Source organism: Marmota marmota, unplaced genomic scaffold (assembly GCF_001458135.2).
Source record: "Marmota marmota marmota unplaced genomic scaffold, marMar, whole genome shotgun sequence".
Classification (NCBI taxonomy): domain Eukaryota; kingdom Metazoa; phylum Chordata; class Mammalia; order Rodentia; family Sciuridae; genus Marmota; species Marmota marmota.
In genome coordinates, this window is record NW_026000241.1 from 12,703,391 (window position 1) to 12,721,245 (window position 17,855).

Sequence of the window (17,855 nt, forward strand, 5' to 3'; positions counted from 1 at the left end):
GGTTGCTGGCGGGCGTGCGGTCTCCAGCCACCCAGTCGCAGGGGCAGCGGGTGGGCTGTCGCCGGCAGGCAAGTGTTCTCCAGCCGCCCAGTCACACGGGCAGCAGGTGGACTGTTGCCGGTGGGCGTGCGGTCTCCAGCCGCCCAGTCGCGAGGGCCTGGCCTCTAGTTCCCTGGTATTTCCTGCTAGTCCTGGTTTCTCCTGCTAGACCAGATTTCCCCTGAGTGATGCCTCTCGGCAGTTCAAACTGTACTCTGGGCCTGCCGTTTGTTGGGTGTGGAGGGTGGCTATTGGGATCCCCGGAACTCTGTTGTTTTGATTTTTTTCCGCTTGCCCCTCCCCCAGCGCTGGCAAGACAGGTTTCGTTTTTGCCGCTGATGGGAGGGGGAGTTGAAGGTCAGGTGTCTCTAGTTTTCCCCGCGTCTTTATGCAGGCTCGCTCTGATAATCCCTCCCCCGGAAAGCCTAGGAGAGATTTTATGTGAATTCTCCGCTGTATGGGAGATGAGCTGAGAAATACACACCTGTTTTATTGTTGCAATCTGTCGGAGAGTGGCGGTGGTTACTTCAGCTCTCCAAGATGGTGGCCGCTGGTTTTCTTGGTGGAGTTTCCGTTGTGGGGGATAGAACTGTACTGCTTCCTTCCCCGTCTGAAATCCCGAACTCGGCCCGGGGCTCAGTGAGGGCTCAGCTGGCAGGATTCCACAGAATCCGTAGCAACGTTTCTCCCTGCTTGCTGGTCGCTTCTAGGCGGCGCCCCGCCGTCTGTAGCCGTGGGGCGGGCAGCGCGGATCAGTCAGCCCGGATCTCTGGTCGCACAGTTGGCTCGTGTTTGAGACTCAATTACTGGACCTCAGTGCTGGAAATCCTTCCTCTAGGTTTCGGTGCACTCCCATTTTGCTGTAAGTTCCTAACAAGATAGTTTTTTGTCGTTCTAACTCGTTATTTACCTGCGCAGTGGCGCGGTACACGGGGTGTGATGCACTCTATTCGCAGCCATCTTGGAGTCCGGTATATTTTCTTATATTTATTGAATTTATTTATTTTGCTTGAAACTAGTCCTGGAACCAAATGCTTCTTTGTCTACATCCCAAATCCCTGAAGTAACTAACATTTAAATTTTTATGTTTATGGGTTTTTGTTTTCCTAGAATCTTTTTAAGTGCACATTTTGCCAAAAAGACACATGATCTTCTTTTTCTTATTGGAGTCTTAAAAACCATAATCTTTTCTTGAAAACTATTTATTATTTTGATCTATGTAGTTATTGAATGGAATATGAAAAATATTGATTTGGTTTTTTTTAGTTTTATTTTCTTTATCTAGCTCAGCTTGCTAAATATGCATTCTTATGTAATCTTACTTTTTCAATTTATTTCTTACTGGGTGGGTAGCCTTCTTTTTATAAAGTAATTACTGTCATTAGCTGTCAGTACTCAACAAATAGGAGCTAGTCAATCTTCTAAACTTTTTCTGTTCACTTATATATTGAAAAAGCATTTAATTCCCACATTATCATCTTCTATTTGTTATTCCTAAAGGATTATTCCCACTTGTGAGGATTAAATTTATATCACATGGGGTGGGTACCATTTTAATTGTCTTGAGTTATTCAAAGAAAAACTGTTAGTTGAAAAGTTAAATGATGCCGAAATTAGATTTCCTCTTTTAAAATGTGGAGAATGACACAGAAGTTTACATTTGGTTTGTATTCAAGGTTACATGTATTCACTGTTTAGATTTATTAGTACTGTTAGCCATTCATATCTGTAAATTCTGCATCTATGGATTCAACTAACCATGGATTGAAAATATTGGGGAAAAAGGGCATCTTTACTGAACATATGCAGACTTTATTCTTGTCATTATTCATTAAACAGTACAGTGTTAACAGGTTAGTTAGAATTTACATTGTATTAGTTATTATAAATCTAGAGATGATCAAAAAGTATATGGAAGGATGCACAGAGGTTTTATACACAAATACTATATCATTTTTATGTAAGGGACTTGAGCATCATTAGATTTGGGTATGTAAGGGTTCCTGGAACTAGTCTACTTTGAATGCCAAGGGACGATAATACTGTGGTTTGGATGTGGTTTGAGTGTGAAACCAAAGATGAATGTGCTAGAAACTTGATTCTCAGAGTTTTCAGAGTAATGATGTTGAAAGGTGGGAATTAGTAGAATATGGTTAGGTCATTAGGGGTGGTGCCCTTGGAAGAGATTAATGTAGTTCTTTCAGGACCCCAATTAATTTCCAAGAGAGTGAGTTGTTATAAAAAGAGAAAGCCTGATTCTTGAATCATTCTGACTTCTTGCTCCTATTTCTGCCATTATGATGCCATCTGCCATGAGGCACTCAACATAGACTGAGCTGATTGGGCCAAAACTGAGCTAAACAAACCTTTTTTTCTTTTATAAATTACTCAACTTCAAGTATTTTGTTACAGAAACAAAAAACTAAGATAATATTCACCTTTTACTTTGTCCTTTTTAGGTATCAATTAAAAAATCCCTTTCTTATTCTAATATCATAAATTTTATTCCATATTTTCCTATGAAAGTTTTTCTTTTTGCCATTAGCTCTTTAAGCTCTCTGTAAATTTTTAAAAAAGTTCTCTGATTTTTAAAAAATAAAGTACATGGTTCATTGTACTTATGCTCTCAAGTAATACCCTGACCCCTGCTATTGGTAGTACTCTCTTAGCCACTTATAAATTGCTATGTGTTTTGATTTAGATGTGAGGTGTCCCCCAAAAGCTTATGTGTGAGACAATGCAAGAAGGTTTAGAGGTGAAATGACTGGGTTATGAGATTTTTAACCTCATCAGTGCTTAACTGAGTGGCAACTGTAGGCAGGTAGGGTGTGGCTGGTGGAGATGGGTCCTTGGGGATATGTCTTTGGGTGTTTATATGTCTTGGGGTGTTTATTTTTATCTGCTTCCTGATCATTATGTGTGAGCCTCTTTTCTTGCACCACGCACTTCTGCCATGATGTTCTGCCTCACCCAAGCCCAGAGGAGTGGAGCCAGCCTTCTGTGGACTGACAGCTTTGAAACCATAAGCTCCAAAGTAAACTTGTCCTCCACTAATTGTTCTTGTCTGGTTTTTAGGTCATGGCAGCAAAAATTGAAAACACCATGTGTGTCTGTTTCTAGACTTGCTTTTCTATTTCAGGGATCTCTTTGTCTAAACCTGTGCTTGTACCACTTTATTTCCATCATAATAAACTCAGAAATTTGATACGATCAACCATGCTTGCCCCATGCTTTTTGTTATTTTTGACTTTTCACTTTCCATATATATTATAGAATCAATATGAGGAGTTCCTAAAAAGCCTTGTTGGGATTTTGACTTTTGATGCATTGGAATTACAGAATAATTTGCAGGAAATCGACCTTCATTAATTTACTTATTTAATAGTCCTCTTTATGTAGATATAAGTTTCTGCCCTATTTCCCTTCTCTGTGAAGAACAACTTTGAACATTTTTTTTTTATAAGGCAGCTCTACTGACAAAAACATTCTTCCCCTTTTGTTTGTATGATAATTACCCTTGGTATGAGATTCTAGGTTGGTTTTATTTTACTTTCAACACTGAATATTTCATCCCAACATCAGGTATTAGACAAAATGAACTGAGGAAAATGGGCCTTTTGTGTGCAATTTTATGGTTATCAAAGGCTGAGCTCGTCTGTGTTTATTGTCTGATAGCTGTAGGTTTCAGAGGCTAACATTTCCTGTAGTGTCCTTGATTTTGTTTTCCTCTTGTCTTTGGGTTTTCCTAAGGAAGTCTTCTTTAAATGAAGTCTTTGTCTTGGAGCTTTTCTCAGTTGTAATGCTGTTTAATATAGGAGCCTGGTAAGATACTGGGTTAAGGGAAATGTTCTTTAATTGTTGGACTAGGTGTCACTCTTTTGGTGAGCATGTGCTTCTGGGTTTGGGCTTTCACAAGGATTTCTCTGCTTTTACTACCCTGTAGAAAAGGCAGAAAGGCCAGGTCAGTTAAGTTCTGTCAAAAACAGAAGGCTTGGCTCTGGTAAAAGTGGTCCCTTGAGTCTGGGTCTTTGTTAACGAGAAAAGAGTGCCCTGGGCACATTTCAGATTCCCCTGGCCCCTGCCAGTAGCTTCAGGAGATTCTTACCTGGTCTTTACCCTGACAATTTGGTGGAGCTTTAGAGGTCAGACTCCCCAGAGTGTGAGGGCTTCCCTAAAACTTTTTTTTTTTTTCTCTCTGAAGTTGCCCTCCATTAATGCACAGTCCCCAACAATTAGTCAGTTGCCCTTTAATTTTCTGTTGTGGCTCCAGTGTGTTTTCTTTCCCTGAAAGCTTTGGTTTCCCTATTTGCCTGCCCCTCCAGGTTTAGGGATGATAGTTTGCCCCATGACTTTAGTCTCAGATGTATCTAAGACAAGTTGTTGATTTTCAGTTTGGTCACCTTCCCCATCCACTTCTTTCCTCATTGTAAGGATAGTCATGATGGTTTCCAAGTTCTTTACATCAGACTGGAAGCCAGAAATCCATTAGTGTCTATATATAGTACCTGCCAATTTTAATTTTTTGTATGTGTTTGTGTCTTTCTATGAAGGCTATATCATAGGTACTGTTTTAGTCAGTTTTTTCATGGCTATGACCAATAAGTCCTGACAAGAATAATTTTGGAGGCTGAAATGTTTATTTGAGGGCTTATGGCTTCAGAGGTCTCAGTCCATAGATGGTCAGCTTCATAGATCTGGGTCCAACATGAGGCAGAACATCATGGTAGAAAGGTATGGAAGAAGAAAGCAGTTCAGGACATGGCAAAAGGAAGCAGAGTTCTGATCTCCAGGAACAAAATATGTACCCCAAAGGAATGCCCCCAGTGACCTACCTCTTCCAGCCAAAACCTGCCTGCCTATAGTTACCACCCAGTTAATACCCATCAGTAGGTTAATCCACTGATTAGGTTAAGGCTCTCATTACCCAATCATTTTACCTCTAGTACCATCTCACACATGAGCTTTTGGGGCACACCTCATATCTAAACTGAAACAGTACCTTAGAATTCTATTTTTATAAATGGTATATTTTTTCCAGTTATTTTGGTTGCTGTAGGTAAACAGGAAACTGTTACTTTTTATATATTCATTTTTTTTTTTGTCGATCATAATTGTTCTTCAAACCTTGAGATGGACACTTCTATCACTTACTTTAGTTCCACTCCTCTCTCAATATATACTCTTAAACCTTCAACATAGGTGTTGATCATTTTGATATATACCAATAATAGGATATATTTCTTTTCTTTGTAAGTTTCTGCTTTTTGAATTGGAAGTTTGGAGTTCCCCAAATACCTTAGGTGGAGTGTGACATCTGTGCTTTGACTGATGTCCATTACTTAGTGGTAGAGGGTGAATAAAATATCCCTGGTTCTTAGGGTCCCTAAAAATATCCAGATACAATGTTACATGTAAACACAGGTGAAGTGGAGATAGAACAGGTTCATACTTATGGGCCACCTAGCGTGTGTGGAGAGTCATCACCTGTGTGGAGAGTCATCACCTGTGCAGGGCATCAATACATTGGTTTAGACCAAGGTGTTGTGTGCCTGTGTATAGCATAGTTTCTCCTGCCTGCCAGTGTGGATAGGACAAGTGCACAGCAAAAGCAGTCCATCAAATGAGAAATTAGGTTTCAGGATTAGATTGCAGTAATGATTTGTCATTTCTTCATTGGTATTTTGGAGGAAAAAAAATATTTTTAAGCTTTTGTGTTAAGTTTCAAACCATATTTGAGTGTCCTGTGTCTACTGTAAATGGGAATTCATAGGGTGCTTTATATAGCATATTTACATCTCTTGAGCCTATTTCCAAAAATAACCATAATAAACTTGTCATAGTCCTTTGATGTATTTGATAAGACATGAATTAGTATTTCTCTTTTTCACCAACATTTTGATCCTTGTTTAGCTTAAACTTAAGTAATGATCAACAGTTTATGCATGTAATTTGGTGGTTTAATACAAACCTTTGCCAGCCAGATTTTGCATTATACACTAAAAGTTCCTTTCATAAGCGCTGAAGGTTTTGAGAAATTACTGTTTTGATTTTCATAGTGTCATTTTGACCTGAGCACTTTTTCAAAGTTAAATGAGCTTGGTGGTTTATTAAATGTCATGAAGGGTTTTAAGTCTAGGATAAATTTAGCTGTTATTTTCCTCTCTCTTAGATAGTGCTTTAGATTGGTTTTGTGTTAATAGAAAGTTCTCAACCCAAGTCTTTCCCATCCTTTCTTTTAGGTTGTTGATTATATCCTGCCACCCTTGGTCTCCTTGGTTCAAAGTCAAAATGGTAAGTGAGACCACATTAGTAGAATCTTCTCAGTTGCATAATCTGTTTTAATTTTTTCTCGGTGTAGTCACATTCTTGACATTTTTCCCCTCTTCCAAGTGGAGTGGAGACTCTTCAGCTTGCGGTTGCTGTCAGAAACCACATCTCTACTTGTGAACCAGGAGGATGGGAATGGCGAGGAGGAAGTAAACATTGATTCTGAAGGCAATCTTCTGGCTCTTGTGAGAGACGTCTTACTTCCCCAGTGAGTGTTTTGCTGCTGCACTCATGTAGAGAAGTGTAGGCCATCCTGGAAGCTTCTGTTAAACTAGGTCCAGTGATGGAGTTGGGGTTCTAAGTCCTTATATTTATGAACATATATTTGTATATTTAGTGTCAAAGAAGTCTAGAGACAGACGGTAACTGTTAAACTGTAGAGGACCCAGAACAACCTCAGTCCATCTCAAAAACATTCATTTAGAGTTTCCTATATTTTCTGCCAGACACACATGACTCTGAAGTTTTAGATTTCAAGGAGGTCCTGGCTTGGGGTGAGCTTTATGATTCAGGTCAGTGTTGTAAGACATTGAGACTTCTGGCTCTATTCAGAAACAATAGAGATGGAAGGAAGGCTACCCTTTGCCCAAACTCTTTAGTTACAAATAGGATGTTTTGGGGAGTGTTGAAAGAGTTGGTGGGACAGGTGATGAGTTAACAGAGACAGATTATTTTTTCCTTTTATTCTGTTGTTCCCATAACACAATAGGATGGGTTACTGAGAATTCCCATGACAAATGTGGAACACTACAATGATGTAGCTCAGGAAACAATGAATCTTATCAAATCATAATTCAAATACAAAAGTATGTCACATATCACTATTAAATGATTTTTTTTTGCAAAATTAGTATTTAATTTATGTATTAGTATTTAAAATTAAGTATTTTGTATTAGTATGAGTGCCTGTTCATGGTTTCTTTTAAGACCTAGGATGCAGTCTCAGTTTGACAAGTTTTCTAGACTAGCAGCCTTACCTGATGCTTTCCTCTTCTTGTTCTACTTCGCAAGATCTATTCTCATTTAAGAAAAATAATTATCACAATATAGATACCAGATGTACTTGCATTCTGATTTTGGTAATTGTTAAGAATTTCAACTATCTTTTATAAAATTAAGTCTATATTAGAGTTATTAACTCTAATTCAGTGCTCCTGTATTACTCATTTGAGCTGAAATATGTAATGCATATTTCCTTTATTGTTTGTCTTTTTCAAAGATGAGGAATTAAAGAAGAAAATACAAATGTAAACCATATGGCAGTTCAAGGACACAAATAATGTAGAGAAATTCAAGTTTTTATTAAACAACTTTAAATGCACTTCAAGTAGTAGTATGGAATTTACCAAGATGTGGTGTGGATGTCTTCAAACTTGCAGACTGATTCTGATGTGGAGCACAGGTCTGGACTGTGCATTTCAGTCTCTAAGCCTTAGTTTTCTCATCTGCAGATAAAGCCAAAGATAGTACCTACCCCAAAAGATAATTGTGAAGATTAAATAGGATCCTTCTTGTACAGCAGTATGGTGTGTGGGCTGTAGTACACTCTTGACAAATGTTTAACACCACTACTGTTTTTATTAGGCTTATTATTTTAATCTCTCCTATTAATCTTTAAAATGAAGATTGTAATAGAAGAAGAATACAAATAGTACATACTTTATAGACATGAAGTGATCATTAAAATAGATAATGCTTATTCTGCTTACTTGGCATATATAGTAAGGACTCAGTAATGTTTTGTAATTTTTTTCAATGAAATACAAGTAGCACATTAGTTTAGCTTTCTTGACTCTGGAAAACTAGAACCTTGGCAAAGAATTTGGTTTTTGAAGATGAAACTCTTGATAATTATGTTTAGAAATGTTAATACTGGAAAATTCATCTTCTCTACTAGGTATGCAAATATAATGGCTTAATTATGAAGTTTCCAGTATTCATAGGAGCTGATAGCATCTACTTGAATTTGGCAAGTAGAAATAGTGATGTTGATACTTTTAATGCTGTTAAAGTTTTAATCCTCCTTTGACCTTAAATAGTATTTTAGATAAAGCCAAAGTGACAGTCTTTTCATGCAGATTATTGTAAGCTCCTTAGTTATTACATGAAAGTATTGTGTTAGTCAAAATTATTTTATTTGAAAACAATAATATCCAGTTTAAATTAACTTAAAAAACTATTTGCTCACATAACTGAGAAATCAAAGGCTTGTGCTGGCACCAAATACAGCTGAATTCAGGGGTTTGATTTATGTCTACAATACTCCATGTAGGTATTTTTCTCCCCTTCTCTCTACTCTGCCAACACCTACATGACTTTGTTCTTAGATAGGCTTTGTGCTTTTGGGGGTTAAATGGATCCTGTGATGTAGAGATACCTAGAGAAAGGTTGTTTCTTTTCTAGTAGCCCCTGACAAATTCTCAGGAAGGAAACTAATTTAACCTTGGTATGATGCCTGAAAGAACTATCAAGGCTTGCCATCAGAGAAAATGCCCATTTATTGAGGAACAGCTCTGCATATTTATAGAGCCAGGGGTGGTCTGACAGTTGGCAGGGGGTATTTTTTGATTGGTGTGTAAGGATCAGGTGAGCCAGCAGCGTTAGTCTGATTGGTGAGTAAGGATTATGTGAGCCAGCAGGGCTAGTCTGATTGGTGGGTAAGGATCATGTGAGCCAGCAGGGCTCATCATTGGATGGTGGGATCATGTGAGCCAGCAGGGCTCACCATTGGACGGCTCTTCTTGGGGGATTGGGAAGTTAGTCTTTGGAGCTGGGGTGACTCCCAACAATGCCTATGTTCTTATCAGGACTGCTGAGTAATATGAATGAAAGATCAATTGGAAGAATAAACATCATATTAGGATCCTCCTGAGAAACAGAACCATTAGGATATATGTATATGTACATATGTAATGTAGACATGTATAAGAATTAGCTCACATGAGGATGCATGCTGAGAAGTCCCAAGATCTGTGTTCAGCAAGCTGGATACCCACGAGAGCCAATGGTGTGGCTTCTGTCCCCAAAACTGGTAGGCTTGACACTGGGGAAGAGATATTGTTTCAGGTCTAGTTGGAAAGGAGGGAATGACTTCTCTGTCCCAGCTCCAGGGAGCTCCCTCTTAGCCTTTGTGTCATATTTGGGTCTTCAGTTGATTAAGGCCCACCCACATTAGGGAGGACAGTCTGCTTTCCACAGTGTACTGATTCAGATGTTAAGCTCATCTCGAAGTCCCTTCACAGACACATGCATAGAGTAACATGTGACCATATGTCTGGGCACTTTGTGGCTCAGTGAAGTTAACATAAAATTAATGATCACAAAATTGTCATCAATACTGTGAACAAATTCCTTACTCTGTAAATTAATGAATCTGAAGGAACCATTACCTCTTCCCAGTGTATATTCTTTACTTTTTAAAGAAAGGAACTTTAGTTACTTCTTTAGTGCCTACTATATGCAGATTACAATATCATTTTTAGAGAGTAGTTCAGTCAGATTTTGAAACTTCAGTATGGATGAAAAGAGAGGGATGGGGCATTCCAGGCAAGAATGCAGTTTACAAAGGTATAGAAGAGGCAGAGTTCTGGGTAGTTTATAGAACTATGTGAAATAAGCTGTGGAGAAAATGTTTTCTCTCTCCATCAGCCCATTTGCTTATCCAAATACTATGAGCAACTATGGCATGTAAATATTTCTAGTTGTGGGGATTATGAATAATTTACTCTTTGACAAAGCCAAAAATTTTTGGAATTTTAATTGAAGAGGTTTTTAAGTCATGTAAATAAAAATGTTGACCAAAGTATTAACTAAACATCCAGACCACCACCTCTACCACCACCACTGTCGTCGTCGTCTTTTTTTTTTAAAAGAAAACTGTGGGTCTGCATGTTGTTAAACAAATCCAGAAGAAATGTGTTCTTTTGAAACTGTGCTTTTGAGTTCACCCATTTTACTTTCTAAAGCAGAGTTTTCTCAGTATTCTGTGACTTTAGGACACTTTCCCCACAGCCTCCCTGTTAACATCTCCCAGAACTCTAGTGATCCTTCCCTACTAGCTTTGGAAGTACTTCATGAAGGACACTGTCATTAAGGTCAGGAGCAAGACAAGGATGCTCACTATCAAAACTCTTACATAAATTTGGATTGTAAAGATTAACTGATGTAATAATATAAGAAAATTGAATGCTAAACATTGTTTTCTATTGATGCATAGCAAATTACCACAAACCTAGTTGCTTAAATCCACGTCCATTTATTAGGTCACAGCTCTGTCCCAAGTCCTAGGAGGTGACCGGATTCTCTGCTAAGGTGCAGTAAAAGGGGCCTAGCCAGCAGACTCTATCTGAAGACTCTGGGGAGGATTCTGCTTTCAACCTGTTCAGGTTATTTGCAGAATTCAGTTTCTTGTGTTTTTTTTTAGCTTCCTGCAACAAATTAATACAAACCAACTGGTTTAAAACACAAAAATAGATTCTTTTAACAGTGTTAAGAGACCAGAAATTGAAATCAAGGTATGGGAAGGTGTCGGTTGCTTAAGGAAACTCTGAGGGGAAATCCAGGCCATGCCTCTCTCCTAGCTTCCGATGGCTGCAGGGATTTTAAAAATTGTTATTATAATTATTTGGTTCTATTAATTGTTATTATAATTATTCAGTCCTATTAATTCAGTCCTATTAAGTTAGTGGGTTTCACTTTGACATTTCCATACCTGTACATACTGTGCTTAGATCAGGTACCCCTTCTTGCCACTCTCCCCTGGAGCCTCGGTCAGATTACTCCAGTCTGTGCCTCTGTCTTCACTTGCCCTTTTCCCATGTGTGTCTTTTCCAGGGTCCCCTCTACCTTTTTCTTGTGAGGACACCTACATTGACTCTAGAGTTCATTTAAATCTAGGTGATCTTGAGATCCTTAACCGTATTTGCAAAGATCCTTTTTCCATGTAAGGGTACATGTTAGGAATTTTTCATATATTTTGGGGGGTGACTATTCAATACAATAATTTTATGACAGTAGGCATTTAGCATTCCTCTCCTGGGTGGCTCTACATAGTTGTAGGACCATAATATCCATATATTTGCTGCCCTATGTCCCTTAAGACATGCACATTTCTTCTCAAGAGCCTCCTCCATCTTTAAGCCAGCAACAGTTTGTCAAATCTTCCTCATTCTTGAAATTCCTCTGCCTTCCTCTTCTGCCACCAGTTTGAGGAAACTCTGTACTTATTAAAGTTGCTGCTGTTGGCCACTGGAAACCTGTATCTCTTGTGGCTAGTATATTTGGATTCATATATTGGCCCTGCCATTATCTTGGTATGTATGCCCTTGCTTTCTCCTCCCTTCTTTCAGTTTTTCCTCCTTTCTTCAAGGTAACTGGAATGCCAGAAACTTAACTGAGTTTGTCTATATGATTAATGAGGTCTTCTTTTTTTTTTCCTCTTCTGGGAAGAAAGATACCACATATACTCAGAAAATTATCATGATTTTTATTCAGCTGAGAGACAAGATTTAATTTTTTAAAGGTTTATGCAGAAGAGGCAAGGCAGTAAGTATTTAATGGAACTTAAGCCCAAATTGACCTTTTTAATTAACATCAGCACCTCTCAGAAGTTTATCAAAGTCATTATCAATGAAATCTTAGTACTGAAAATATTCTAATGCTGACTATTCGAACATTTTTTCCTGAGATATGTTACATAAGGTGAGGACACATCTCTTTAATGTTTAACTAGGACTAGGTCCTTCAGAAATACATCTTGGCTATTTTTTGGGAGAGGAAATTTTAATATTCATACAGATGTAAATACCCATGGCCTGACTTAAGATGCTGACTTAATGATTTTTTTGACTATGATAAATGAAAGCAATGTACATTCAGTAGAAACTGTACTTGGAATTTTGAATTTTGATCCTTTCCCAGGTCACTCACTGATAGGCAATATGACGCTGTCTTGTGATGCTAGGCAGCTGGGGAGGCAGCAGCAGTGGAGACCCGCATCTCCATCTCAGCTATGCAATCTCCAGGGGAAACAACCATAACTCTGGTGTACTTGGCTAAGCTAGTGCGTTTGGCAGGGTAGATGCAGTAAACGCATTTTCAGCTGTTTTCACCTTACAATGGGTTTATTGAGATTTAATTTCATGCAATTGAAGTATCTGTTTTCTAACTCATTGTGAATTATGCACATGCAGATTATGGTGCTTCCTTTCTTCCTCTCTCCCTCCTTTCTTTGTTAGTTCATTCAACAAATGTATGTTGAATGAACTCTGCACCATGCTCTGTGGATACAATGGTGAACAAGGTTGAAACTGTGCCCCTCAGTGAAGTACATTCCTGTGGAGGGGGCAGAGCATTAAGCAAATAATTATGTAATATGACTTCAAGTAATTATTAGTAGTGAGAAAAAAATAGAAGATAAAACAATATAGAGAGATAGTGAATGATGGGAAGGGGAAAAATAGAGGGGCTGTTTGGATAGGATATTCAGAGGTGTTAAGTGGTGTAGCAAGCCATGAGAAAAACTCACCATTCTCTTTGCCTTTGTAGGCTAGAGCTATTTCATCCATGTGTATTTTAGTTTTATATTTTGTTTCAGCTTTTGAGTGTTTTATATTGAAAAGAGATTATGCTGATATAAATATGCTTATAATATTTTTATGACAGTATGGCATTCAGCATTCTTCTCCTGGGGAAAATGATTATAGCCTTTCTTTTCTTATAATTCTCTTGTGACCTGTAAAATCATCAGGGCCCTAATGACTGCATGAATTATTAAGGCTTTGTATTTTGGAATCTGAGAGGGGAATATATTCCTTACACATTAGAATTGTATTTTCCTTTAGAAATTGGAACTTAGAAATTGATTTTGTTAGTGGCAACACACTGGTTAGCAAAAATCATGAGTTTGATGATCTAATTTTGGTTTATGATTCAAGACAGCTGGATGATTCTATATTGCATCTTTGTCTCCTTTGGTCACAAGAATTCTATGTTAAAATAGATATAAATAAGTATGAACTTGGTCATCTCTGGGAGTCAGAATAGAAGGACTATTTCATTTTTGACCTTTGCTCGGGTAATTTTTTTTTTTTCAAATCTTAACTTGTAAATATTTTACCTCAGAAAGAGGCGTCATAATGTTCTATATTTCCCCCTTTACTTAATGCTTTTATCATGTTTTGAGTCTGCCTAAATGGGTGCATTTTACCCTCTAGGGGTATAACCTACAGGAATCTAAATTAGGATAATTTGGGAGTTAGAGTCAATAATCGGACATAAACATAATTTTGTTCTCTCTGAATAAGGATAGTTCTTTCACTCCAGTTCTTTGGGTATATTTTGTTTATTAGAATCCTTTCTTAAGACTTAATACTTGCTTTTCATCTGATTAGAGAGAACATGCTTACTACCTGAAATTTTATTTAATATTTATTTTAAAATTGTACCTTTCTCTTATTCTAAAAATTACATGTGTGTATCTAGATAATGTGTGTACACACACACACACACACACCTCTCTGTTGACCCTCCCAGTAGACTGATGATGATTGTCTATTTCTTTATCAACATGGACATCCTTTTAACTCTGGTATTTATATATATATGCCAAATGCTAAAGAATCACAAACTCAGAGCACATAAAAAATCACACAACTAGTAAGTCCTTAAGATAATAACTAATTGTTTGATTTATATTCTATCATAAACTTTGGGGGTTGATTCAAGATGTCATCTGGTTCAGATTTTGGATGGGACTATTAAAAATGCCAGAAATAGTAAGTTATTTGGCCCTTTCTCGTAGCAGCTCATGGAAAATTCTTTAGCCTTTTTGAAAGATTTTTACCTTAAAACCTTTGCTGTAGAGAGAGAGGAGAAAAGTAAATAAATAAAAAAAGATCTCATGAAAATAGGAGACCAAGAAGAGAAAGGGGATTGAGAGGGAGGAAGGAAGGGCATGGGGGAAGTAATGAGAAATGAAATCTTCCAAATTATGCTATGTCCATGCACAAATATATCACAATGAATCTCACTATTATATATAATTAAAATCCAGTAATTATAATAATAGAAGAGATACTAGTAGAGAAAATAATGGGAAAGGGAAGGTAGAGGGGAATGTGATTGATGTTATATGCATGTATAAATATGACATAATGAATCTACTATTATATATAATTATAATGCACCAATTAAAAAAAAACTTGCTTTTTTGTGGTGTGGGTGTTACCAGTGATCGAACCCAGGGGCTCTTAAACACTGAACCACATCCCCAGCCCTTTATTTTTTGAGATAGGGAGGGCCTCACTAAGTTGCTGAGGCTGGCTTTGAACTTGTGATCCTCCTGTTTCAACCTCCTGAGCCATTGGGATTACTGGTGTGCACTACCATGCTCGCTGGTGGCATCCTCTTTATCTAAACCCAGCCATTTCTTTCTTCTAAGCTCTCAAGTTCCAGAACTATCTTACATTGTTAGATTTACATTTTAAGAAACACTCTCTTCCTCATAGCATTCTCTTGTTTAGAATTCTTTTATAGATTGTAGAACATTGCAGTATTTACTCAGCTGTTCATAACTGTTTGTTTTGCCCTTTGTCTGCCATTTTGAGTTAGTGTTTTCCTGTTCCACTGTATGGTTTCTCCATTCCTAGGAGATTTACTTAATACTTTATGAAACTTCCTGTTTGTAACCTATCTCTCTGCCCCCACTCCCAGTCATCTTATTGTAAATATCTACATTTGTGATTGTATCTTGGCTACTTATATAACAATATTTTATTGGCTATCTTGTAATCTGCTTGTCATCTACATCTACCTTTATAGTTGTACTAAAAATCATCTGAACAATTCCCAGTTAGGGAACTTCTAGTAACTATTTTTCCAGTATTTTACTGTCATATAAAATGCTACAAAGACTATTTTTATGACTACGTCTTTGAGCATGTTGTTATTTCCTTTTGTTGACTCTCTAGGGGTAGAATTACTGTGTTGAACTTTATATATAATTCAAAGACATTTGAAATGTTTTGCCAATTTTTTTTTCAAAGATGGACAGTTTATCCTACTAGGTTTCTATTATGAAATTGCCCATTTTGCTGTTCCCTTGTTAGTTCTAACACATATTCCTTCAGATATTAATGAAGTAGACCATTTCACCCACATTTCTTGGTCATTTTAATTAACCTTACATGAATTTTGTCCATTTGTTCAGTGGTATCTTCGATGATTTTCAATAGTTCTTTAAATAGTCATCACTACTGCATGATGTTACTATCAATGACAGACCACATATCCAACGGTGGTCCCATAAGATTACATCACCTGTTGACATTTGTAGCTGTCTTAGTTTGGACAAGTAGATTTTATGATGTTCATATAAGGAGGAAATTACCTAAATATGCATTTCTTAGACTATATCCTGCCATTAATCAACAAATGACTATAGTAAGAATATTACCAATATTTTACCAATATTCTACAAATAATTTCCCCTTATGATATTTGAAGTGGTTGTGCTATTGAGAAATATTTAACTTTTAAAAACTTCAAAATTATAAACATTTTTGTTTTCATGCTAAAGAGGACTGCTTACTCAGGAATACATTTTTATCTTCTCATGAAGTTTAAATTTTTTACTTGCGTTTTTTAATCTATTGGAGATACATTTCCATAAGGTATTGCCTGACGTGTCTCACTCTAAAATTACTCTTTCTTGGCCAACGTTAGGTGTCACCTTTCTTTCCTTTCTGTTAATATGTATATTCTTGATCCCACTCTAAACTTAATCATTATTTTGATTTTATAATGTACTTTATTAGCAGGATCTTCTTCTTTTTCTTAAATATTTTTAAATCACTTTTTCACCATGTCCCATTTCTGAGTGTACTCCGTTGAGATTGAAAAGTGAATTTGTGACTTAATCTTTGTGGAATCAACTTCTCTATGATACAGTGCCTCCTTCCTCTACTCAGTGAAATTGAAGACACTTCCTTTTGGCCAATTCTTTGGTCATATCCCTCAGAAAAGCCTCTCAACCATGATCCAGAGTTATTTGGATGGCGTGTTTCAGTTTTTTCCCAGCCTACCTAATTGGGCCCTATTTGAACCAGGCTTTGGACAAGATACAGATTCATTTCTTTTAGGATTGGGAGTGAAGAATGAGGAGGAAAAGACATCCCATACTTTGGCTTTTCACCTTGGTCAAAAATATGTGGTTTTTAGGAATGTTCTCTCCAAGTGGATATGAATTTAGTTTGAATGGCTTTTCCTTCCTGGATTCTAGTTGCTTGGCTCCTTGGTTAAAGAGGATTCTGGAGGTAGAGGAATGGGATCCAAGGACACTACTGCTCAGGGTGCTGTTTGTCAATTATGATAACGACCTATAGCCAGGCTCAGGGAACTTGAAGTGCTCATCTGATTCTTGAAACCCTCTGAGGCAGTTTAAAGAATCAGGGCTCATTCCTTTTTTTTTTTTTTTTGGCCTAGTTACACTCAGAGGTGTGTGGCAACCATCTACTATCAGCTGCTTATCTGTCTTTGGAAGATAAGCTTAGTAAATTGTAGCATGCTTTTGGCTAGATCTTGCTGCTCATTACAAAACTATCTGATTAAACCAAAATATATTTAATATTTGTATTTTAAACATGTCTGTTATGAACTTTATTCTTTCCCCCCCAAAAGGAGTTAATAGAATGATATTCTCTGGGAGAATTGTCTCACACAGACTTGTGCTGCTTGAGGCCCCCAGGCACTCCCCCTCTTTTTCAAGGTCAGGTGACCTCAGACAACCTCAGGACACTTAGAAAAATTTCACCGCTGTTTTTAAATGCAGTACTACATGTTGCCTGTCAAGACTGTTTTAAAGCATGTTTTTCAGCCTGTGGGGAATGTGTTTTTTTCTATTATATTTCTAAATCACTGTCCTTATTTTCTCCTATGCTTTCTAGTCAAGCATGTAAGTAGGAAAATCATTTGGAACCTTTTAAAAAAAAATAATGGGGTTTTGACCTCTTCCCTCTGTGATTCAATATTGTCTGTGGTTGGGCAAGGGGCTAGTTATCCTGGGTATGTGAATCATTTTTTCAGAAGCTTCTCACCTTCAATTTGAGAGGCCCTGGCCCTTGATTTCCAAATACAAGTATCCTGTGGAGGAGGTATTCTTTTATTTTTGATCTCAATGTCAGTGCCTCTCAGTTTTAACTATGTGTGAATCAAAGATTTAACTTAGAACGTGTTGGGTGTTTAAACCCTGGATCTCATAAAGAACTGGCTCTTGACTGTCTCCTGAGAGATGACTTACTGGTCTTTGGAACATCCTGCCTTATTAGAATGTCTTTGTATACCTGGAGCCCGAGCCATGCCACATAATGTATGCTAAGGATGTGATATAGTGGGACCCTTGACCTCTGGAGGCGCTGGAGACTGAGTAATTAAAGTCAGCCACATGGGCTGTCCATGCCTAGTAATGGCCCTGGTCACAAAGGCTCAGGTGA

At 37.5% G+C, this 17,855-nt stretch overlaps 1 protein-coding gene across 1 annotated transcript in view; it reads left to right on the plus strand.

Annotated features, from left to right (window-relative positions):
- Ulk4 (unc-51 like kinase 4) overlaps window positions 1-17,855 on the plus strand; it is a 522,779-nt gene that overhangs the window by 199,278 nt on the left and 305,646 nt on the right. The window contains 2 exon segments of the mRNA XM_048795329.1: window positions 6,279-6,330; window positions 6,430-6,574. Coding sequence (XP_048651286.1) covers window positions 6,279-6,330; window positions 6,430-6,574 — 197 coding nt within the window.